Source organism: Salvelinus fontinalis, chromosome 16, assembly GCF_029448725.1.
Source record: "Salvelinus fontinalis isolate EN_2023a chromosome 16, ASM2944872v1, whole genome shotgun sequence".
In the NCBI taxonomy this organism is placed as follows: Eukaryota; Metazoa; Chordata; class Actinopteri; order Salmoniformes; family Salmonidae; genus Salvelinus; species Salvelinus fontinalis.
The window spans coordinates 37,996,053-38,022,267 of NC_074680.1; the positions used below are offsets into that span (position 1 = coordinate 37,996,053).

At 43.8% G+C, this 26,215-nt stretch overlaps 1 protein-coding gene across 1 annotated transcript; it reads right to left on the bottom strand.

Moving 5' to 3' along the window:
- Positions 1–995: 995 nt before the first annotated feature.
- Positions 996–25,981, bottom strand: rin3 (Ras and Rab interactor 3). The gene is made up of 14 exons (XM_055865309.1): positions 25,515–25,981; positions 15,790–17,014; positions 15,431–15,545; positions 13,421–13,493; positions 12,896–12,987; positions 10,218–11,383; positions 9,824–9,987; positions 9,452–9,606; positions 6,610–6,806; positions 6,269–6,380; positions 5,788–5,922; positions 5,467–5,630; positions 4,722–4,855; positions 996–3,955 (listed from the first exon to the last, which is right to left on the bottom strand). The coding sequence occupies exons 1-14, from the start codon at positions 25,559–25,561 to the stop codon at positions 3,556–3,558; spliced, it is 4,179 nt and encodes a 1,392-aa protein (XP_055721284.1). The 5' UTR covers positions 25,562–25,981; the 3' UTR covers positions 996–3,555.
- Between the last annotated feature and the right edge of the window lie 234 nt (positions 25,982–26,215).

Consider the following 26,215-nt stretch of genomic DNA (forward strand, 5'->3'; position numbering starts at 1 on the left):
TTTCTGTATGTTATCACAATCACACCAACAGTAGTTAATCGCCTTTCTTCCCCGAGAGTTCTTTATTCCTGTCTGTGTGATGTACTGAGAACCCAGCTGGCTGTATGGACAGGGACAGTATATCCAGAGAGAACCATTATTCCGTGAAACAGAGTATGGTACAGTCCCTGATGTCTATCTGGAAGGAGTTCCTCGCCCTGAGCTCATCTACTTTATTGTCCAGAGACTGAACATTACTCTGAAGTGGTGTATGGTGTGCATGCCTCCTGAGTCAGATTAGAAGTCCACTCCGAATACCTCTTCTCTGCCGGCGGTGACTTGGAGAAACCTCTGGGATAAGTTCAATTGTCCTGGAGTGTACGAACAAAGAATCCAATTCGGGAAAGTTGTATTCCTGGTCGTAATGCTGCTCTGATATCCAAAAGTTATTTCCAGCTGTATGTAATAACACAACAACAGCAAAAACGTCCTGGGCTAATATTGTAAGAAATACAAGCAGAGCTTCCATGTCTGTAGGCACCGTCTTACAATTAGCAAGTAGCTGAAACTATCTCACCAGAGGAAGCGCCTTTCTGTCTTACTATACACTCAGTAGGTATACCCATCTAGTACCGGTCGGACCAGTAGTTGTTGTGTAATGCATTTGTTTTATTTAATGACTTTATTATTTAATTCCAAGTCATAATCTCATCTCTGCTGTCTGACAAAAACACAATTTTGTAGTTCTTCAAAGTAAATAAGGCTTACTTTTATGATTGCTGCATACCAACTATAAACCCCTTTGATCATGTATTTTTAGGTAGAGATACCAAGCTAAGCAACATCTGCTCTCTATATCCCCTCATGATCGCGCATTATCTCTTCCGTAGCAGCCTAAAAGAAAGACAGACCGGACAGGTAGATCAGCAATGGATTATGGTCATTGTAGTTAATTACCACGTTTTATTCGCTAAACTATGTAGAATACGTGTAATAATGGAGCTGTGAGTCGGGAAGCAGGTGCAGGTGAAACATTTAATAAAACAACAAACCATGAATGAGACAATTCCATGTGGCTACACACCGGTGCAAAAGAATATTACCAACTGGTGAATGAAAATAAGAGGCTGACATATAAAGGGGAGGAAATTATGAAGGCAATGAAGTCCAGGTGTGAGTCATAATGATTAACAGGTGCGCGTAATGATGAAACCCAGGACCGTTGGTCGGCGACGTCGTATGCCAGAGGGGAGGAGCAGGAGAAGATGTGACAATACTGGACTGTTGGAAACTACAACTCTCTACTACATCGCAGAGTTCAGGCTGGATCTGATTTATCTCTAGAGAAACTGTGCATTGAGCTCACAGAAGAAAAAAACTAACAAATTCAAATAATTGAACCGATGTCGGTCAATTAGTTGTTCAAAAGCCGAAAAATAACAGAAATGTTGGTTAATAGCTCAGCACTAATGCAAATGTAAGTAAGATTTGAAATGATTATGTTTTAGTCAAATATTAGATATGTTTGGGCTTCTTGCGGTCAATTTGCAGTGTACAAATGATTTTTAATTATGTTCTGGCCCCGACCATCGCTCAAGGAAAAGAAAAAGATCGGTCCGCAGCTTAATCTAGTAATGATCCCTGGTTTAAGGGATATATCAGTGAAGAATTCGTCTTCCAGGGCAATATGTATTTCTGTACTCAGCCAGGGGGCAGAAGAATCATTTCTAAACAAACAGGATGGGGCGAAATGCTAGTGCCTGGAAATACAATTTAAACTTGTGTCCTCCTACGTCTTTCCCTCTTTGTTAATTTTGCCATAACTTGCCATATACTATACATTTCGTAACCTCACTATGAACTGTATCCCAATATCCAGAAGGGGGAGACATGGGAAGCATTGAACTATAGAAATTCAGCCATGGCAATATATTCATTTTGACAATTACTTATTCTGCCGGTTAAAGCAATTGGGATATTCCATCTACTGAGGCAGATTGAATTGATTGTAGAGTTCTGTTAAAGTTCTGGCGATGGTTTTAACAAAGAAAGAACATATATTTACCCCCAAATATTTAAAATGGGAAATATTGTAATTTATAAAATGATAAAACAAACAATTTTTTACTGGGTTTCATCTCTTGATGCATCCACATAAACCATTTCACATTTCACCTTTTAAAAACAAAACAATCAACTCATCAATGTGAAAAAAAAGTATCAAAGCCATAATGCTATATAATGTAATTACAGTATAATATTGCTGCACACCATCAGTGCCTGGTAGACTTGGATTTGAACTTAAAGTGAATGGCATTGTAGCAGATCCCCTCTAGAATGAGACTTCAAAGGTTCTTCCAGGACACCAATGTAATGTGGCCACAGCACAGCTACAAGAGTAGACAAACCAGCACAGCAAATATGGATGTACAGTACAGACAGTCGCAGAGTCTTTCTTGAGCATATAAACCCAGTGACATAATTATTGGCAAGGATATTGTCATGCTAAATTCGATTAGTAAAACCAATGAACAGCTGATTGCCAATCTGAACTGTGGCAGAAGCAAATAATCTGTTAAATATGAAAAGGAAAACCGTCCGGACAGGATACATGGACTGTGTACCAAATAACACCCTATTCCCTACATAGTGCATTACTATTGACCAGACTAGGGGCCCTGGTCAAACGTATTGCACTACATAGGGAATAATGTGCCATTTGGGATGCAAGCAGAGACTCCTTATCCGGATCCATTACAGTTTAATTATACAGCCTATTGTGCCCTTTCAAACTAGAGGAGGACGATATCCTCTTTATCTCTGTAGCGTTGATCAAACTTGCAGGAAGAGGAAGAAGGACTCACAGCGCTAGTTATCATAGAAGTAACATAAAAGCTGAAGTGAACTTGAGTGGATCCCCTGTATGATATTCAAAGTCTGAAGTATGAACCAGTCCTACATGACTTGACGGTGGTGGGTCTTCTTCACTGAGCAATATGACTTACAATAGAAGCCATACAGATGTTCTGTCTTCATTTGATCACTCTGTTGTTCCTGCACGGCAGGAAATGCAAACTTGTAGTGTATTCGGTTTTTTCAAAGGCTTCTAAAGTTTGTAATTTCCACTAAACATTTTAGACTTGATTTTCCCTAATGAAAAATGTGTCAACCCCTACAAGACATGTCCATTAATTATAATACACATAATAATTCACATTTCCTGTTGCTGCAGGATTATTGTCCTGCTGTGAGCAACGGATCAAATTAAGACAGAGCACATCTGTATGGAAGCTAAAGTAAACTTGAGTCTCCTGTTGTGTGATTTGATATTTAGACCTGAAGATCAAGGTGAGGTGATGATGGTGGTTCTCTTCTTTCAGAATGTATCCACGTTGTCAAGGGCAGACCTAAACATTGTCTACATGGTTGTGTATAAGGCTAAAACCAATATCTAATTTAAAATGGCTGTAATGATTGAGGCAGAAGCCATTATATTCACTTGAGCAGCTTCTTGATCCTTTATCCCACACATGCATGTACGCACACACACACCCACGCACCCGCACACTGGTCTCATCATATCTCGATCAGACTCTCCTCCTCCTCAGGTTCTGGCTCGGCTGCGGGAGCTGGCTCCTCGCTCTCCACCTTCTGTCCTTCTGCCTCCTGGGATTCTGCCTCCTGGGATTCTGCCTCCTGGGATTCTGCCTCCTGGGATTCTGCCTCCTGGGATTCTGCCTCCTGGGATTCTGCCTCCTGTCCTTCTGCCTCCTGTCCTTCTGCCTCCTGGGATTCTGCCTCCTGGGATTCTGCCTCCTGGGATTCTGACTCCTGTCCTTCTGACTCTGTCCTTCCAGGCCGGTAGACAAAGTAGTACTCCTTGAGGGGCTGACTGTGGTGGAGACTGGACTTGATAGTGAGGGGGAACTCCTCAGGGGCCAGGGGTTGGTGGTGGCCCTCCACCAGCACACTCAGGCTGTAAAATAGAATATAACAGAATATAACAGAATAGAATTGAACAGAACAGAACAGAACAGAACAGAACAGAACATACCAGAATACAACATAATATAATATAATAGAATAGAACAGAACAAAACCGAATAGAATAGAATAGAATATAATAGACTTGAACATAACAGAATACAACATAATAGAATAGAACAGAACAAAACAGAATAGAATAGAATAGAATGGAATATAATTGAACATAACAGAATACAACATAATAGAATAGAACAGAACAAAACAGAATATACCAATATAACAGAATAGAAGAGAACAGAATAGAACAGTAATCAACAGAATATAACAGAACAGAATAGAATAGAACATAATATAATGGAATAGAATACAACAGAACACAATACAACAGAATACAACAGAATAGAATGGAACAGAACAGAATATACTATAATATAATAGAACAGAAGTGAACATAATAGAACAGAATACAACAGAATATAATAGAAAATAATAAAATTGAATAGAATACAACAGAATACAACAGAATATAACAGAACAAAATAGAATAGAATGTAATATAACAGAATAGAATGGAATAGATTAGAACAGAATAGAATAGAATGCAATAAATAGTTTATTTTCATTTTGTGAGACAGGGTCAGCATAAACATATTGGCATGCACAGGGTCAGCCACGGAGCAACGCCCCTGGATGGAGAGAGCTGTTTTGGAGTGGTTAAGTGCCTTATTCAAGGGCACAACGGCAGGAGATTGTACCTGTAGGACTCTGGCTCTGCCACCTCAAACTTGTCAGCACACTGGGCACACAGGTCCTGGGCTGTGGTGTTGGGGCGGACCCTCAGGGTCTTATTGTTAAACCCCGCCTCCAGGAATGACACGTTGATGAAGTCCTGCAACGGAACAGAGCAGAAAGAGGACATGAAATATCATATAACAATTTGTTTTATTGTCAACATAATGGCAATACAATTTCAAAGAATACTGATATAGTCATAATGATAAAATATCAAAATACTGCAGTGACATTTTCTATTCTATTACTCTGAGTCCAGCCTGACTGGACAACCGTGCCTAGTTCAGGGGGGGTCTCCTTTCCAACCTTAACCCTAACTCTAACCCTAGCTCTAGCTCTAGCTATATTCCTAACCATAACCTTAACCCTAACCCCATCTTTAGCTATATCCCTAACCCTAACCCTAACCTAGCCTTAACCCTAACCCTAGCTCTAGCTACATTCCTAACCCTAACCTAACCTTAACCCTTAACCCTAACCCTAGCTCTAGCTATATCCCTATCCCTAACCTAGCTTTAAACCTTAATCTTTATCCTTAACCCTTATCCCTAACCTTTATCCCTAACCCTTAATCCTTATCCCACCTTACCCCTAACCCTTATGCCTAACACATATCCCTATCCCTAACCCTAATCCTAACTCTGGCCTTAACCCCAACCCGTATCCCTAACCCTAACCCTCTGTGTGTGCTACCCTAGTGGTACTGACCTGAACAGATGAACGTGACACGCTGGCTTTGTTCAGGGTGCGTCTCTTCTCCCAGCGGTGGATAGAGTTCTGGATCTCCAGACTGAGCTGCCGTGTCACCACCTGCTTCTCATAGTTCTTTATGTGCTCCAACACTCCATACGTAGTCGTCAGGTAGTAGGAGCCTGGTGACACACACAAGATAGTCATCATTATGAGGCACATACACTGCATATAACCTTGGTACTATGTGTGCATCAGTGCTGTTATGTGTGTGTTTGTATGTGTGTGTGTGTGTGTGTGTGTGTGTGTGTGCGTGGATCGAATTTAGTTTGTCCCTACCCTCTCCTAGCTGCAGTGCAGGGTCCATCAGCTCCATCATGTACTCCACATCCAGTAGCAGGAAGGCCATGTTGCACCTGGCCAGGACGTACATCAGCACCGGGAGGAAGTCATCTGCACCATGGGCTCTCCCTGCTGGAAACGTCAACCACCATCTTAGTCAGTTCACCTGACACTCAGGTATTTGTGAGGCAGTAATGATCAATCAACATCAACTTCAATCTCCTCTCTCGGTCAGGTATTTGTAGACACTGGTGTCGTCCGGCAGTAATAATCAATCATTATCAAAGTCAATCTGCGCTCGTAAACTAGCCCTGATTTTCATGCTTCATGACTTTCGTTTGGAGATAGTGGAGTCCTAATTAAAAAGAGGCTTGGGAGGATGGCATCGTGAGACAACTCTTACGCTAACAAACAACATGACAAAGTTCATTATAATTCAACCACCAAAATCTGCCCAGCAACAAAGACGGCTCCTCACCTGGACAGCCTATAGACATGGATTCATAGATGATCTTGCAGGTCTTAAGGAGCAGATCAATCTTCTTCTGAGGGGAGTATTCCTGGTGGAGGGTCATCAACTTCAGCTGGATCTAAGATAGATGGACGGACGGACGGACATATGGATGGATAGATGGATGTACTTTGTTAATTCCTGACGTGAAATTCATGTCATACAGCAGCAGACAAAACCCACACTGTACAAGACAAAAACAGAATGCAGGGTCAGGGGCCATGTTAAGGTGAGTGCCCCGGTCAACAGTAAAGCACTACATAGGAACCATTAAGGGACCATTTCAGATGCAGCCCATTACTGTCTACCTTCTCCATGACAGGGGTCTCTGGGACGCTGGTGGAGATCCCCAGTTCTGTGGTGGTGGTACCCAGGACGACACTCTGGTTCTCCCTCAGTCTCTTCAGACAGCCATCCCTGGCGTGGATGTCTTTCAGGCCTGAATACACAGCCTCCCTCAGAGGCTTCAGCATAGCCTTACACAGGGCAGCCTCAATAATCACCTCTGGAGAGGAACACGACAAAACACACTGGTTAGAAATCAGTGGGCACCATTTCTAGTTGAGAAGAGAGCTTGTTGCAGGCAGCTACGTATTGATTTGACTTTAACTTAGATTCCCTGTCTACTCTATGCGCTCTGACTAAGTTCTTTCTGCCTGCAGTTATAGTTCTTTCTGGACAAAAGATAACCAAATGTTTATTACTTTAGTCTGAATACGATCCCCACTTGAATATATACAGTATTTATACGTACACTGTGTAAGAAAACCTGACATTCAGCATTCATGCTGGAGGAAAAATAAGTTATTATATTTAAGCAGTAAGGCCAGAGGGGGTGTGGTATATGGCCAATATACCACAACTAAGGGACGTTCTTAGGCGCGACGTGGCATCTGGACATAGCACTTAGCCGTGGAATATTGGCCATATATCAAAACCCCCCGAGGTGCCTTATTACTATTATAAACTGGTTACCAATATAATTAGAGCAGTAAAAATAAATGTTTTGTCATATGGTCTGATATACCACGGCTGTCAGCCAATCAGCATTCAGGGCTCAACCCACCCAGTTGATAATAATCCATTGACGCACCCGTGCGTCCATCTAAGTAACGTAATTTAAAAAAATCCCCAACAAATTATGCAAAATGCATCATACAAGGATGATTTCTGTATTTTCAAAGTTACATATCTTGAAAACTTGATTGCTGACAAGCAAAACATTTGTCAACAATAAACTAATGAAACAAATATCAAAATATCGTTCTTGGGTGGAGTTTATCTTTAATCTAGAGTTTTTTGCATGGGTTGTGTCTCAATCCACCACATCCGCCTACACTATATTTACAAAACTATGTGGACATCCCTTCAAATTAGTGGATTTGGCTATTTCAGCCACACCCGTTACTGACAAGTGTACACATCCACGCAAATGTCTGCCCTGCTAGAGCTGCCCCGGTCAACTGTAAGTGCTGTTATTGTGAAGTGGCAATGTCTAGGAGCAACAACAGCTCAGCGTGAAATGGTAGACCACACAAGCTAACAGAACAGGACCGTTGAGTGCTGAAATGCGTAAAAATCTTTGGTTGCAACACTCACTACCGAGTTCCAAACTACCACTGGAAGCAACGTCAGCACAATAACTTTTTGTCTGGAGCATCATGAAATGGGTTTCTATGGCTAAGCAGCCGCACACAAGCCTAAGATCACCATGCGCAATGCCAAGCGTCGGCTGGAGTGGTGTAAAGCTCATTGCCATTGGACTCTGGAGCAGTGGAAACTTGTTCTCTGCAGTGATGAATCTCGTTTCACCATCTGGCAGTCCGACAGACTAATCTGGGTTTGGCGGAGGCAAGGAGAATGCTACCTGCCCGAATGCGTAGTGCCAACTGTAGAGGTTGGTGGAGAAGGATGGTCTGGTGCTGTTTTTGATGTTTCGGGCTAGGCCCCTTAGTTCCAGTGAAGGGACATCTTAACGCTACAGCATACAATGACATTCTAGACAATTCTGTGCTTCCAACTTTGTGGCAACAGTTTGGGGAAGGCCCTTTCCTGTTTCAGCATGACAACGCCCTCGTGCACAAAGCAAGGTCCGTACAGAAATTGTTTGCCGAGATTGATCTGGAAGAACTTGACTGGCCTGCACAGAGCCCTTACCTCACCTTTGGGATGATTTGGAATGCCGACTGCGAGCCAGACCTAATCGCCCAACATCAATGTGCCCGACCTCACTAATGCTCTTGTGGCTGAATGGAAGCAAGTCCCCGCAGTAATGTTCCAACATCTAGTGAAAAGCCTTCCCAGAAGAGGGGAGGCTGTTATAGCAGCAAAGGGGGGACCAACTCCATATTAATGCCCATGATTTTGGAATGAGATGTTCGACGAAAAGGTGTCCACATACTTTTGGTCATGTAGTGTATGTCGGCTTATTAGAATATTATCCTCACTTGCATATATACTGCATTTATATGTAAGAAAACCTGACATCCAGCATTCACGGTGGAGGCCAAATAAGTTTGATATTAAACGCAATTCAACCATCAAAATGTTAACAGTGACAACCCTCATAAACAACCATGTTGTCTGTCCCTGTTGTAATTTCACAGGTGTCACTAGAAAGTCTCATTTCCAATGCACACAGCGAAGACTGTGATATACAACTGTCTCCTGTTTGACAGTAAATAAGGGGAACATGTCACACATGTTAATTTGAAGATTAGTGAGAACTGAAGCATTCATGTGATAGAAAGTGTTCATGTGTACGTACACACGACTGTAAGTCGCTTTGGATAAAAGTGTCTGCTAATGGAATGTATTATTACTATTATTAAGTTATTTATATAGCCACGGCCAAGTAGAAACTGTATCAGACAAATAAAATGTTACTTTTTTTTGGGGGGGGGGTGTCTCAAAATAAGGAGCAAGAGGAACTCAGTATTTTGAGTGTGTAAAGAGTCTTGAAAATGGTGTGTCTAACGCTGTGTATTGACAGATGCATGTTGAGTATATCAAGGAGAATTAAGCATGCCCAGGGAATCGAACCCAGAATCCTTCCATTGCAACGCTATGCTCTACTAACTGCAGTAACTCCAAGATTACAACTGCTAGACTATGTTACTGTATCTAGCCTCTAATTAGACTGTATCTCACCTAATTTGTCCTCTGTGTAGATGTTGGGCTCCAGTAGGTTCTGTAGCTCAGTGCTCTGGATGAGGTAACTCTTCAGCTGGGTCATCATCTGCCTGATCTCCTGCAGCAGCTCAGTGCTGGAGCTGTGCTTCCCCATGGTCTCCAGGATATACACCCTGGGGTCAGATACATACATTGATTAGTACATCAAGGGTGTCCAAATCGATTACAAAATTAGGGACATTGAACAAATGTAAATTACATTTTCCATTGGCCATTAGACAGAGATATGAACAAGATTCAGTTGTGAGTCAAAATATGTGTGACCCTAATCAGCCCTAGCAACCATCAACTAAGCGATTCTGAAACATCTGTGTTGAACGGATCTTCTACCTGTAGTCCTTCACCAGGGTGCCGAAGTAGGAGCTCCCGTCCCTGGACAGCTCTAGGATTCTCTTCTGGAGCTTGTGGTCGATGTTCATGAAGTTAGTGAACACGCTGGAGAGGCGGTGCTTGGCTCGGTCCAGCATGATGGTAGGGGTCCTCTTCATCGACACCTGGAGGTTATTATTGATTTTGAATGATAAGTGTTTTATTTTGATTGTGTTACAGGAAAATGTCATACAGATTCACATACAGTAACAAAGTCACAGAGGCAATTTAATGGGTACAGAAATGAAGCTTTTAGTTAGGTTACTGTATGATGTTAGTTATACAGTTCGTAATAATGTTAAATGGGAAGTTAAGGGGACTTCCTGGTGAAATAAATCAATTAAGATATATGAACCTTGGTGTTGTTGGTCCCACCGGTCCCTACAGCCCTGCTGGCCACAGTGTCAGCCTCCTCCTCTGTACTGCTGGTAGAGTAGGAGTCATGTTCCAGGGCAGGGAAGACAGCTTCACCATCAGGGGAGTACAAGGACACATCTATCCCCCTGGCCTCCCCCACGGGGATGGAGGTCGGCCTCGAGGCAGGCGAGGTGGTGCTGGAGTTCTGGGGGGTATCAGATGATGAATTGATTGACAGATGTCCTCCACTTATCACATTTCGGGAGAGAGGACTGGTGGGCGTGAACTGAGAGGGTTTCTTCTTCCTGGGAGGCGGGACTGGATGTGCGGCCCTCTTCGTCAGTGGGGCTGTAGCCACGGTAACAACCTCACAGATGTTTGAAGCCCTTGATGTCCCTTTGTTCTGCAGTGTCTCTGTCTCACCAGCATGGGATTCCACTCCTAACTTCTCCTCTGCCATGTTAGTGGTGTTATCGATGCAGACCAGTGAAGCAACAGGCACTGGACCAACACCGCCCTCCTGTCCCGGGATTGAGGGACGGTTCTCTGAGGGTTTCCGCCGAAGGGGTACGAGTGGTATCCTGTGTGGGGGTGGTCGGGGTGCTGGGTGTTTCTGTCCTGTTGTTCCTCCGTGCGGTGACAGTGGCTGTAGAGGCTGAGTAGCTGCTACTGAGTCAGTAACAGTAACTGACATCGCTTTCTCCAAGACGAGTTGAGAAGCAGCTCCCTCTCCCTCAGTGTCTTTGCTGCTGTCTCCTTCCACTTTCTGACCTGCTGCCTTGGCTATTACTATTCGCGGTGGCGGTGGAGACCTGGGGGAGACACTTTCCCCTCTGGCACCCTGCTTAGCCCCCTGTGACAGAATCAAGCCCTCTGGGACATTTGGGGGCCTGGGTGGGGGGCGTTTGAACTTGGGGGGTACCTGCACCTGCACCAGGCCTGGGGTGTTCAGACTCTGGCTCCTGTGGATGGGAACTGGGACGAGGGTGGCGGCCTCCAGGCTGCTGCAGTACTCCTCGATGAAGATGGGGTTGATGTACCACAGACGGTCATTACTTTTCCCGGTGGACAGCTGGATTTCACAGGACGAACTGCTGTGGTCCTGACCCTGGTCATCACGTTTGACCATTTCTGAGGCGCTGTGAAGCTGAGAACCCCAGAAATCTGTGAGGAGAAAGAAATAGTTCATTGTGATTACAGAGAACATTTCAAAGTAATGCTTTATTTCTGTGTGCTGGTGATCTTTTTCATAGAGGTGAGAAAGAAAGAGTTACCAGTCCACCACCAGTAAGAGTTACCAGTCCACCATCAGTAAGAGTTACCAGTCCACCACCAGTAAGAGTTACCAGTCCACCACCAGTAAGAGTTACCAGTCCACCATCAGTAAGAGTTACCAGTCCACCACCAGTAAGAGTTACCAGTCCACCATCAGTAAGAGTTACCAGTCCACCACCAGTAAGAGTTACCAGTCCACCACCAGTAAGAGTTACCAGTCCACCATCAGTAAGAGTTACCAGTCCACCACCAGTAAGAGTTACCAGTCTACCACCAGTAAGAGTTACCAGTCCACCATCAGTAAGAGTTACCAGTCCACCACCAGTAAGAGTTACCAGTCCACCACCAGTAAGAGTTACCAGTCCACCACCAGTAAGAGTTACCAGTCCACCACCAGTAAGAGTTACCAGTCCACCATCAGTAAGAGTTACCAGTCCACCATCAGTAAGAGTTACCAGTCCACCACCAGTAAGAGTTACCAGTCTACCACCAGTAAGAGTTACCAGTCCACCATCAGTAAGAGTTACCAGTCCACCACCAGTAAGAGTTACCAGTCTACCACCAGTAAGAGTTACCAGTCTACCACCAGTAAGAGTTACCAGTCCACCATCAGTAAGAGTTACCAGTCCACCACCAGTAAGAGTTACCAGTCTACCACCAGTAAGAGTTACCAGTTTACCACTAGTAAGAGTTACCAGTCCACCACCAGTAAGAGTTACCAGTCTACCACCAGTAAGAGTTACCAGTCTACCACCAGTAAGAGTTACCAGTCTACCACCAGTAAGAGTTACCAGTCCACCACCAGTAAGAGTTACCAGTCCACCACCAGTAAGAGTTACCAGTCTACCACCAGTAAGAGTTACCAGTCTACCACCAGTAAGAGTTACCAGTCTACCACCAGTAAGAGTTACCAGTCTACCATCAGAAAGAGTTACCAGTCCACCATCACTAGGGCTGAACTCTGACACTATTATCGTCAGATAATTATATTTTTATTTTCACAAAATAACCAGCTTTATCAAAGACAACTGGTTGATGATGAGCGATCAGTATTCACAATGCAGAGAGGAACTAAATACATTAGACTATAAAGGGATCTTTGTTCTATGATTAATTGGGAGGGGTTTGTTTCATAGCTATTAAAGGAGGAAGCTAGCCCATATAGCGCGCACACACACACACACACACACACACACACACACACACACACACACACACACACACACACTGTACTTGTGCGTGTGACATTAAAACTTGAAACAAACACACAGTCCACACACTCACTCACGCTGTTGAGACACTTCACCTCCATTTCACTCACAGGGTCTTTCTCTAGTCAACCTTGCCTGAAAGTGATATAATGACATGCTACAGAGGTGTTCAGAATGTCCCACTACCTACCTGAGCCTAATGTCGATATCATCTCTATATCTTCGTACTTGGTTGCTTGGACGATGATCTGAGGCAACCTCAGGGTGCAGGGTAGAATATCCCTGGAAGATAATTAATCACATCATTATTAATTTATTATAAAAAATATTTTCAAGGGCGAGATGTAGGATCTTCATTTGATCAGCCTGTTGCAGGAGAACATTCCTGTAATTCAGGACATTTTAAACTTGTAGTGTATTTGAGGTTGAAAAAGGCTTCTGAAGTTTCTAATTTCCACTTTGAAATTTCAGACTTGATTTTCCCTTATGAAATATGTATCAACCCCTACTAAAATGTCCATGAATTATAATCCACATAATAATTCACACTTGCTGTTACTGCAGGATTATTTTCCTGCTGTATCAAACTGGCTCAAATTAAGATCCTACATCTGTAGGATCTGCAGGATAGTCTTGTCTTACCGGCTGACACAGTAGATACTACAGGATACTATATGTTGAACTACAGGATCTGATGGGGATAGTCTTGTCTTACCGGCTGACACAGTAGAAGGCGATGAGTTTGAAGATGTTGTCAAAGACCAGAACAGACCCTTCCAGGTAGATCACTGGTAGAGGAGGGAGAGGGTGTTATAACACAATATTATATGAATACTGACATTCTACATCAGAATGATCTCTTAGTCATGCAGTAGAGATAGATTGGGACCGAGAGGTTGCACACATGATTCAAGAGATGAAACTGCAAACATACTTTTCAACAGATTTTCTCTCTCTCTCTCACTCTCTCTCTCTCTCTCTCTCTCTCTCTCTCTCTCTCTCTCACTCACTCACTCACTCACTCACTCACACACACACATCCCTATGCTGTGACCAGGGTCTGGTGAGCTCAAAGTATCAGGAAGTCCTGTAGTGTCAACATCCAGCACAAGACAGGAAGCTTGTGGTCACACAGCACCCTCACCCTCCCACCCATCTCCCCCACAGGAGTCATACATAGAGCTTGTCACATAGAGCAGCTGTGTGGATGGATGGACTAGCATAATGTGTTCTGTATGTGTAGATGGATGGGCTAGCATCACGTGTTCTGTGTGTGGATTGATGGATGGGCTAGCATTACGTGTTCTGTGTGTGGTTTGATGGATGGGCTAGCATCACGTGTTCTGTGTGTGGTTTGATGGATGGGCTAGCATCACGTGTTCTGTGTGTGGTTTGATGGATGGGCTAGCATCACGTGTTCTGTGTGTGGTTTGATGGATGGGCTAGCATCACGTGTTCTGTGTGTGGTTTGATGGATGGGCTAGCATCACGTGTTCTGTGTGTGGTTTGATGGGCGGGCTAGCATCACGTGTTCTGTGTGTGGTTTGATGGATGGGCTAGCATCACGTGTTCTGTGTGTGGTTTGATGGATGGGCTAGCATCACGTGTTCTGTGTGTGGGTTGATGGATGGGCTAGCATCACGTGTTCTGTGTGTGGTTTGATGGATGGGCTAGCATCACGTGTTCTGTGTGTGGTTTGATGGATGGGCTAGCATCACGTGTTCTGTGTGTGGTTTGATGGATGGGCTAGCATCACGTGTTCTGTGTGTGGTTTGATGGATGGGCTAGCATCACGTGTTCTGTGTGTGGGTTGATGGATGGGCTAGCATCACGTGTTCTGTGTGTGGTTTGATGGATGGGCTAGCATCACGTGTTCTGTGTGTGGTTTGATGGGCGGGCTAGCATCACGTGTTCTGTGTGTGGTTTGATGGATGGGCTAGCATCACGTGTTCTGTGTGTGGTTAGATGGATGGGCTAGCATCACGTGTTCTGTGTGTGGTCTGATGGATGGGCTAGCATCACGTGTTCTGTGTGTGGTCTGATGGATGGGCTAGCATCACGTGTTCTGTGTGTGGTTTGATGGATGGGCTAGCATCACGTGTTCTGTGTGTGGTTTGATGGGCGGGCTAGCATCACGTGTTCTGTGTGTGGTTTGATGGATGGGCTAGCATCACGTGTTCTGTGTGTGGTTTGATGGGCGGGCTAGCATCACGTGTTCTGTGTGTGGTTTGATAGATGGGCTAGCATCATGTGTTCTGTTTGTGTAGATGGATGGATGGACTACCACCATGTGTTCTGTGTGTGTAGATAGATGGGCTAGCATCATGTGTTCTGTGTGTAGATAGATGGGCTAGCATCACGTGTTCTGTGTGTGGTTTGATGGATGGACTAAAATCATGTGTTCTGTGTGTGTGGATAGATGGGCTAGCATCATGTGTTCTGTGTGTGTGGATAGATGGGCTAGAATCATGTGTTCTGTGTGTGGATTGATGGATGGGCTAGCGTCATGTGTTCTGTGTGTGGATTGATGGATGGCGTAGCAGGACTGATGGCTGTAACACAGATAGTCCCCATACTTTTTTACCACAGACTGTTCACCAGGATCTGAGGACAGGGCACAGACATTTCAGTGGGAGACTGTTGAGGCTTAGGGTTAGGATAGATCCAGTTACAAGCCTGGATTTATCCTAACCCTATATAGACCTTCTCTGGTTAGGATACTCACGTGACTTCTCCTCCTTAATCAGAACATCCTGGACCTGAAGCTCCTCCTGCTTGTCAGATACACATACTGACAGCACCATGGATTTCTGGTCGGGGCTTTTACGCACTAAAAATATCTGTGGGTACACAAAGTAATGCTTTAAATATCTATTATCATACAACAAATATACATGAGGAAATCTTTCAAAGATGGCTGCCCCTACATGTGTTTTGTAAGTATTTTTGATGAGTATGTGACCAATGAATGAGTGTGTAAACGATTTGTACAGCTACATCACAGTTGGTCGGCTGCAGAACAGTCGACCACAGATACATCATGTGCCTATGTGTTTGTGTAAAGAACATGTTAGTAACTCTCACCCCAGGGATTTCTTTCTTCAGTATGAGTGTGGTCCTCTCCTGGGCCATACCCAGCTGCAACCACACCGGGCAAGTTTTGATCAGTTTCTCCAGGATACTGATGCTAGGTCGTGGGGCTGTGGCTTGGGTTGGAGATGGGGCTGGTGATGAGGCCGAAGCTGGGGCGGGCTTGGGAGCTAGAGGGACTAGTGGGGAGGGTAGAGGGGGGGAGGAGGACTTCATGGATAGAAGTGGGGGTCTGGGGAGTGCTGGAGAGGAGGGTTTGGCTATCGAGTGAGGGTGAGGTACGGGGGGTCTCGGCTGGTGTGGACCAGAGAGTTTTCGACGTGCTGAGGGTCTAGGAAGAGGGGGTGAGGAGATCTTTGAGAAAGGAGGAACACGGGGAGACGGAGGTACAGAGGGTTTTGAGAGAGGAGGAATGGGGGGAGTGGACAGAGGGGGTTTTGCTATAGGAGGTACGTGGGGAGAAGAGATAGGAAGTGAGGAGGGTTTTGAGATGGGAGCTACAGTGGGAGCAGAGATGAGCATAGATGAGGGATTTGGGACCGGCTGAGATGAAGGTGCTGGTAGGGTTAGTTCTGAAGAGGAGAGCTCTGGGACTAAAGAGGACAAATGTAAGGGGAGGGGAGGAGCAGAGACATCCAGGATGTCAGGAAGGGGGAGTGTAGAGGGCTCTGAGACTTGAGGGGGTACTGGTGTGGGGAGGGGAGGAGTAGATGTCTCTGGGACATCAGGTACCAGGGGTGTGGGGAGTGGGGGAGTTGAGGTCTCTAAGACTTGAGGGGGTAGTGATGTGACAAGGGTGGACGTAGAGATGTCCGGGACATCGGGGACTAGGGTTCTGGATAAGGGGGGAGTGCATTCCTTAGGGACAGCGGCATTGGGGACATCAGTTGTGTCAGTGGCATCAATGGCCAAGTCAATTTGAGAAGGGAGTGGTTCAGAAGCTGAATGAAGGGGCGGTGTGGGTGAGGAGGGTGAGGAGGGTATGAGGGGTGAAGGGAGGAGGTGGGAGGAGTCCAGGTAGACAGGTGGAGCGGGGTCAGTTGGGTCAGGGGGAGTTGGGTCAGGGGGTGGGGGGGGTTTGGAAGGGAGAGTGGGAGGAGCCATCAGGGGTGGTCCTGAGGAGAGGGCAGGTCTGGGAGGGGGGAATAGTGCTGTTGATCCTGAAGAAAAAGCAGGGGTGAGGGGGGTTCTAGGTGGGGAGCGAGGCTCAGCATTCACCCTATAGAGAGAGATGAGAGATATGAGAGAAAGATAGGAAAGAGAGAGAGAAAGACTAAAATAATGTTGTTCGAAAAAAGGGTCCAGCTGCCAGGACCACAAATATAAATTCCATCTAGACACAGTTGCCCTGGAGCAGGTATTCCCGAACTGAGGCACGCGCAATGCTATCGGGGGTACACCAAATAAAATTGTGATTCACATTTTTTTAGATTTAAGAAAATATTTTCAAACAGTACATTTATATTTTCCAATGGGGCTATACATTTGGGTGAGGTTTTTTTCTCACCTGAGTAGCCTCATTTCACTGCCAAAAATAAAATTAAACCATCTAGTGTTCAGCGAAATAACAACACAATGTTAAATACAGGTAGCCTTGTCAAATAATTAACATCCAATCACATTAACCGTTACTCTCTCGCGGGAAACCTTCACTCACGCAGACATTTACAAAAGAAACATGACAATTTGAAAAATAAGCCACCGGAGTTTTTTGAGCAAGAAAAAAGACAACTTTCGAGTATAAGACATGTATAAAAGCAACAGATACCATTAATAAGAAGGGGCTAGAAGCGTCTTATAAGGTGAGCTACCAAGTGGCTAGGACAGGCAAGCCCCATACTATTGTGGAGGACTTAATTCTTCCTGCTGCCGCGGATATGGCTGAGACAATGCTGGGGGGAAAGGCCCCAAAAAACTTTCCCGACAATTCCTTCATCAAACAACACTGTTTCACGACGCATCAGTGACATGGCAGGAGATGTTTTGAAACAATTACTGCTTCGCATACAAGCCAGTGATTTCTATGCGTTACAGCTGGATGAGTCAACAGACGTGGCATCATTGTATGATTGTACGATTGTTTGTGTGCAAATGAACTCAAGCTTACGGACAATGTCAAATGTGATATAGCGAAGCACCTGAGTGAGTTGGGTGCGCAATTACGCAAGTACTTTCCCGAAACGGATGACACAAACAACTGGATTCCTTATCCCTTTCATGCCCTGCCTCCAGTCCACTTACCGATATCTGAACAAGAGCCTCATCGAAAATTTTATTTAATCAGAAGCCACTGCCAGATTTCTGGATTGGGCTGCGCTCAGAGTTTCTTGCCTTGGCAAATCACGCTGTTAAGACACTGATGCCCATTGCAACCAAGTACCTATGTGAGAGTGGATTCTCGGCCCTCACTAGCATGAAAACTAAATACAGGCACAGACTGTGTGTGGAAAACGATTTAAGACTGAGACTCTCTCAAATACAACCCAACATTTCAGAGTTATGTGCATCCTTTCAAGCACACCCTTCTCATTAACCTGTGGTGAGTATTTCCCAATATTTGTTGAACAATTAAGGTTTTATATGTAACATGGCTAAATAAAGAGCAACATTATTGATTGTTACTATATTACATTTTGTGCCCTTTGTCACTTCCCACGAGCCGGGTTATGAGAAAAACTCACACTCATTATTATGTTTAATAAATGTATTGTTTAGTGTGTGTGGCAGGCTTACAATGATGGCAAAAAACAACATTTGAGAGTGCGCTGACCCTGGCGCTAGAGGGGGTATGCAGCTGGAGGTTGAATGTTTGAAGGGGTACGGGAAGCTGTGAACGATCTGAGAGACAAGGCAAGGACCTTCTATACCATCAAAAGGAACATAACATTTGACATACCAATTAGGATCTGGCTAAAAATACTTGAATCATTTATAGAACTCCTTGCCCTTTATGGTTGTGAGGTCTGGGGTCTGCTCATCAACCAAGAATTCACAAAATGGGAAAACAATAAATTGAGACTCTGCATGCAGAATTCTGCTAAAATATCCTCTGTGTACAACGTAAAACACCAAATAATGCATGCAGAGCAGAATTAGGCTGATACCCACTAATGATCAAAATCCAGAAAAAAGCCGTTAAATTCTACAATCACCTAAAAGGAAACAATTCCCAAACCTTCCATAACAAAGCCGTCACCTACAGAGAGATGAACCTGGAGAAGAGTCCCCTAAGCAAGCTGGTCCTGGGGCTCTGTTCACAAACACAAACAGACCCCACAGAGCCCCAGGACAGCAACACAATTAGACCAAACCAAATCATTAGAAAACAAAAAGATAATTACTTGACATATTGGAAAGAAATAACAAAAAAAACTGAGCAAACTAGCATGATATTTGACCCTAAACAGAGAGTACACACCGGCAGAATAGTGGCACAGTGGCACCACTGTGACTGACCCAAAAATATGGAAAGCTTTGACTATGTACAGATTGAGTGAGCATGGCCTTGCTGTTGAAAGAGGCTGCTGTAGGCAGACCTGGCTCTCAAGAAAATACAAGCTATATGCACACTGCACACAAAATGAGCTGCACTTCCTAACCTTCGTCCAAATGTATGACCATATTAGAGATGCATATTTCCCTCAGATTATACAGACCCACAAAGAATTTGAAAACAAACCCTGTTTTGATCAACTACTATATCTACCGGGTGAAATACCACAGTGTGCCATCACAGCAGAAATATTTCTGAGGAACAAACACAATTGTAAATACAACCCATATTTATCTTTATTTATTTTCTCTTTTGTACATCATTACAAAACTGTATATAGCCATAAAATGACATTTGAAATGTCTCTATTCCTTTGGAACTTTTGTGAGTATTATGTTTACTGTTTATTTTTGATTGTTTATTTCACTTGTTTTATCTATTTCACTTGCTTAAGCAATGTTAAAATACGTTTCCCATGTAAGTAAAGCCCTTTGAATTGAATTGAATTGAATTGAGAGAGAGACAGAGAGAGAGATAGAAAGAGGGATAGAGATAGAGAGAGACCGAGGGAGAGCGAGAGAGACAGAGAGGAAGAGAAAAAGAGAGACAGAGAGGGAGAGACTGCTATTCTTTCTTTTTGCAACATGAAATCACTATCAGTTAGCATGTGGAACATTCAGGGCCTAAACTCATCAACCTTTGGACTGAAGAGTTTAGCACTGGAGTTCAACAAAAATCTGCAGGAGACATGGTTTAAGGCTGACATTGTCACTCACTGTCCCACAGGCTACAGAGAGGTAATTGTGCCATCACAGAAACACAGCTTTGTCAATAGAGGCAGAGACTCTGGAGGACTGATCATTTGGTACAAATCCGAACTACGAAATCAAATTGATCCCCTAAAAATGGGTAAATATCACATTTGGTTAAAACTGAAAAAAGAACTTGTACTGACAAAAAAATATGTGTTCCTTTGCGCAATATATATCCCCCTCAGAATCCCCATATTACTCAGAGGAGATCTTCCCCACCCTTGAGGAAGAGACGTGCCATTTCCAGGCCCAGGGAAACGTGCTCATCTGTGGGGACACAAATGCGCGCACAGGAACACACTGATCTAACGAGCACACAAGGGGACAGCTTTATTACAGGCCATACTGTTTCTAACTGTCTTTATCTCCCCCATAGAAACAACAGTCACAGCACCGTCAACAACAACGGAAGGGATCTGTTGCAGCTCTGTAGAAGCCTGGGTCTGTACTTTGTCAATGGTAGGTTACGGGGGGACTCTTTGGGGAGATTCACCTACTGCTCACCTCCTGGCCACAGTACAGTAGACTATATGATTACAGACATTGACCCTTTCTCTCTCAGCTCATTCACTGTCAAGCCACTAACACCTCTGTCTGATCACAGCCAAATTACATTGTTCCTCAAAAGAACAGACATGGAAACAACCACACATTCACAGCCCAGTAAGCTGTACAACATCAGACATTCATACAGATGGGCCCAAAACAGCACAGAAGAATACCAGAAAGCAACCTGGAACCAAAATATCCAAACACTCTTAGATAACTTTATGGATACCACATTCACTCACAATAAAGAAGGCATCAATCTAGCAGTACAAAACATCAACTATATATTCAGGCAAACAGCAAAAGAAGCACAATTGAAATTGATAAAAAACAAAACAAAAAAGATCACAGATGACAACTGGTTTGATGCAGATTGTAAAATTATAAGGAAAAAACTTAGAACACTATCCAACCAAAAGCACAGAGACCCAAATAATGGTGAATTACGCCTTCATTACTGTGAGACTTTAAAACTCTATAAACGTACACTCAGAACCAAAAAAGCACAGTACAACAGCAAGCAGCTGACACTAATTTAGGAGTCCATAAACACAAACAACTTCTGGCAAAATTGTGAAAAACGCAGAACAATGCCAAATTCATGAGCAGTTGAATGGATTCGAAAAAGCTATAAAGGACAATCAAAATCCATTGGACTCCCATATTACTGACCAGGAGCTCTATAAGAAACTTCAGGCCCTCAAATTTAAAAAGCATGCAGACCTGATGGCATCCTAAATGAGATGCTCAAACTCACTAGTGCAGCATTAAAATTGGCAAGAAAATAACGGAATTCTTTAACTGGGGGGGGGGGCTTTGCCTGCAATCTGAGCCCTGCACTCTTCAATATTTACATCAACGAATTGGCCACTATTCTAGAAAAATCCTCAGCCCCTGGTGTTAGTCTCCACAATTCAGAGGTTAAATACCTACTCTTCGCAGATGACCTATGCCTGCTGTCACCCACAGCACATGGCCTACAGCAGAGCCTGGACCTGCTACAGCAGTTCTGCCAGACCTGGGCCCTAAAATAACGATTTTCCAGAGAAGATCCAGATCTCAGGGAATTAGACCAAAGTGCTCAATTGGTACAAAATATATGGAGTACTGCACACACTACAATTACTTAGGTTTAAAAATAAGCTGAACTGGACACCTTAATGAGGCAGTGAATGAACTGTGGCAGAAAGCACGCAGGGCATTCTACGCCATTAAAAAACAAATTCAAATTGAAATACCTATTAACATTTGGCTAAACCTAATTGAATATGTAATTGAACCAATTGCACTTTATGGCAGCGAGGTGTGGGGTCCACTTGCAAAACAAGATTTCATCAAATGGGACAAACACCCCATTGAAACCCAGAGTTCTGTAAGATTCTCCTACATGTCCAGGGGAAAACTACAAACAATGAGCGCATGGCAGAATTAGGCCAATATCCACTAATAATAAAAACTAAAAAAAGAGCAATTCAGTTTTGGAAACATCTAAAATACAGTGACCCGCTCTCATATCATTACCAAACCCTGCAATGCCAAAAGAAAAGAGTCCCCTCATCCAGCTGGTCCTGGGGCTGAGTTCACAAACTTGTTCTACTAACACACTAAAGCCTCAGGACCAGAACATCCAATCAATCAGAATAAAACAAATTACAACACAGTCAAAACAAAACTACATTCCTCATTGGGAAACACAAACACAAAGCAAAATGCAGTGCTATCTGCCCTAAATGGACAGTACACCGCGGATAAATATTTGGCCATGGTTACTGATCAAAACCTTAGAGAAACCTTGACAAAGTACAGGCTCAGTGAACACAGCCTTGCCATTGAGAAGGGTAGACACAGGAAAACCTGGCTCCCTGTAGAGGAAAGGCTGTGCAACCACCGCACAACAGCAGAACCTGAGACAGAGCTGCATTTCCTGACAAAATGTGAAAAATATAAAACAATTAGAGTGTCATTTCGCCAAATTTGAAACCCTTATTCAAGGTTTCAAAGACCTCTCTGATGAGAGTAGGCTACCCGTCCTGTTGAGGGAGGATGCAGAGAGCTGTGGGTTGGCAGCGCACTACATTGCTGCCTGCCATAAGTTGAGGGACAGTGTCTGACAGACCAATCAACCTGCACATGTACTCTACTGAATGCTTATTGTTATTGTTGAATGTATGGTTATTTTGACCCTAGATTATTGTTGTTACTGTTGTCCTGTTGACAATTTGGATTCTCATTATTTTATATTGTAAATATCCAAAGTAAGCTTTGGCAAAATACACATTGTTACGTCGTGCCAATAAAGCAAATTGAATTGAATTGAATTGAGAGAAAGAGGGATAGAGAAAGAGAGAGAGACAGAAAGAGAGAGAGAGAGGGGGGGAGAGAGAGAGAGAGCGAGAAAGGGAGAGAGAGAGCGACAGAGGGAGGGAGAGAGAGAGAGAGAGAGAGAGAGAGAGAGAGAAAGGGAGAGAGAGAGAGACAGAGAGGGAGATAGAGAGAGAGAGAGAGAGAGGAAGAGAGGGAGAGATCATGAAAAATCTGTTCATGTGTGGGGCCATGTGTTTTGGATAATTATGCCACCTGACCTGGATTGTCACCTGACCTGGACCTCTATTTAAAGCCTTTTCAACAAACTGTCACCTTTTCTTTTTATGTCAGATGGACAGCACCATCCTCAGACAATTGATTTCATTTTGGTGGAGTTCTCATTTCTGGAAAAGGTTTAAAATGAAGGTAAAAATCGAGGTCATGTGACGTGACATCCCAAATCACAGGGCCCTCCATCATATATGCCGGTCTCATTCCTTTCCGGTTTGGAACATTTTCCTTCATTCTCAGCAGATTCAGTTAATCTAGAAATCAATTTTCCTCCGAAGCTGCTTTCTCCTTGCTTTCATTTCTACCCAGTCCTGGCAGGGGTTTCTCAACCCAATTTTACATTTTCTGTGCAATATAGCTTGGGGGTAAATGTATACTATTTACTTGGATCCACGGCCGAGTCATACCAAAGACTGTACAAATGGAACCTGGTGCATCCCTGTTTGGTACTCAGCAGTAGGGAGATAGATTGGGTGTAAGGCCCTGTGATAGATTAGCATCCAGGGGCTGTACTTATACACTGAGTATACTAAACAGTAAGAATATTCCTAATACTGAGCCCCCCCCCCCCCCCCCCTACACACAGGGAACTGTTGAGCATTAAAACAACAGCAGCGTTGCAGTTCTTGACACAAACCGGTGCGTCCTTCACCTACTACCATACTCCGTTAAAAGGCACTTACATACACAATCCATGTCTCAATTGTCTCAAGACTTAAAAATCCTTCTTCAACCTGTCTCCTCCCCTTCGTCTACACTGATTGAAGTGGATTTAACAAGTGACATGAATAAGGGATCATAGCTTTCACCTGGATTCAACTGGTCAGTCTATGTCATGGAAAAAGCAGGTGTTTTTAATGTTGTATACTCAGTGTACATCAAGCTGACTCACGTCTCACTACAGAAACAGAAGATTGGCTCCTATGATCCATTCCGGCTCACACAAGCCATGGCTCGTGCAAGATTAACACTGTTTGCTTTGAAACTATCATCTTGCCAAGGGTGAGTTATCTTTGGCATAAGCTTGAAAAAGTTAGGATTGTTTAAAAAATAAAGAATACAATCAAAAAAGGTTGTTGAAGTAGAAGGCCTTATCTTTGATTTAGTGACCTTGAGCCCAGAGTTACACAGACTAAACTCCTGTCCATTTGTTTGTTTTTACATACCAGACCCAACTGACCTTGTAGTACAGAGTTAGAGCCACAGAACTCTTGGGCAATTCCATGCCAGTGGGAGAAGGAAATATTTTCGGGTATCTCAAATTGATCTGGAAATTCTCACATATAAATTTCATTAGGAGGAAGGATGTTGGACATGCCCGTACTCCATATATTAGAGCACACTATAAGGAGTATAATGGCTCCAAGACGGTGTCTGTATCATGTACGGTTGACAGATCATAGGGTCTGACAGTATAATGACTCCAAGACGTTGTCTGTATCATGTACGGTTGACAGATCATAGGGTCTGACAGTATAATGACTCCAAGACGTTGTCTGTATCATGTACGGTTGACAGATCATAGGGTCTGACAGTATAATGACTCCAAGACGTTGTCTGTATCATGTACGGTTGACAGATCATAGGGTCTGACTGTATAATGACTCCAAGACGTTGTCTGTATCATGTACGGTTGACAGATCATAGGGTCTGACAGTATAATGACTCCAAGACGTTGTCTGTATCATGTACGGTTGACAGATCATAGGGTCTGACTGTATAATGACTCCAAGACGTTGTCTGTATCATGTACGGTTGACAGATCATAGGGTCTGACAGTATAATGACTCCAAGACGCTGTCTGTATCATGTACGGTTGACAGATCATAGGGTCTGACAGTATAATGACTCCAAGACGTTGTCTGTATCATGTACGGTTGACAGATCATAGGGTCTGACTGTATAATGACTCCAAGACGTTGTCTGTATCATGTACGGTTGACGGATTATAGGGTCTGACAGTATAATGACTCCAAGACGTTGTCTGTATCATGTACGGTTGACAGATCATAGGGTCTTACAGGAGACACGTCTAAAAATGACCTAAAATTGCCACTTTCATAAGGATTTTCTCACAAATGGTTTGTGATACAAATATAAAAAACATGTAAAACATCCTTCCTCCCAATTAAGTTTCTATGTGAGAATTGTCATAACAATCTGAGATACAAAAACATTTTCTGCTACCGCTGGCGTGGACCAGTTAGAGGCTCTAAGCCCATTCTAGATATTATATTTCTATGGTTGGAACAGAGTTTGTTTCTTCATACCCAGTAGATGCTCCGGTCTCCTGAGAGAGAACAGCTGTTTTGATCATTCTGTCGTTCGGACTCCAAACTCTTTCCTAAAGTCCGTCTTCAAAGCAACCCCCTCCGTCAGTTACACACAAGTCCACTAGAACAATCCATGTTGGTAGACTGAGAACTCCTCCATGTCCTTGGATCCGTTCTCATCTCCTTTTTCTATCTCACACTGTGTTCCTCTCTATCTTTATTTTTCACACTCTAGTTTTCAAAAAGTTTGGTGACAGAAAAAGTATTCTCTCTCTCTCTGACTCTTTCTTTCCCCCTCCACTCTTTCTGTGTGTCTCTACTTCCTGTCTCTCTGAGCGGCGTTGCTTTCAGGAAGAGGTAGACCAGTGTGGTCAGCCTGCCGCCCTCCTCTCCTCCACTCCTCTCCTCCACTCCTCCCCCCTTCACACAGCTAGCCTTCAGGTCTGCCAAGAAGATCACAGATCTCCTAAAAAAACGGTTCTAGATCTAGACCCTCCCTCTCTTTCTCCTCTTCTTGTCCCACTGCTCTTTCTCACACACACACTTGGTAGTTATTCTCTCTCTCTCTCTTTCTCTCTCTTTCTCTCTCTCTCTCGCTCTCTCTAACACACTTGGCAGTTCTTTTCTCTCTTTCACACACTTGGTAGTACTTCTCTCTCTCACTCACACTTGTTAGTTATTCTCTCTGTCTCTCTCTC

What these genes read in the sequence shown, in the direction of transcription:
- rin3 (XM_055865309.1), bottom strand. Translation starts at nt 25,561, where the DNA reads ATGATCAAAACAGCTGTTCTCTCTCAGGAGACCGGAGCATCTACTGG. An exon ending in TGAAGAAAGAAATCCCTGGG is followed by an intron (nt 15,546 to 15,789) that starts GTGAGAGTTACT and finishes GTGTACCCACAG; the next exon opens with ATATTTTTAGTGCGTAAAAG. An exon ending in GATATCGACATTAGGCTCAG is followed by an intron (nt 11,384 to 12,895) that starts GTAGGTAGTGGG and finishes TTCTCCTCACAG; the next exon opens with ATTTCTGGGGTTCTCAGCTT.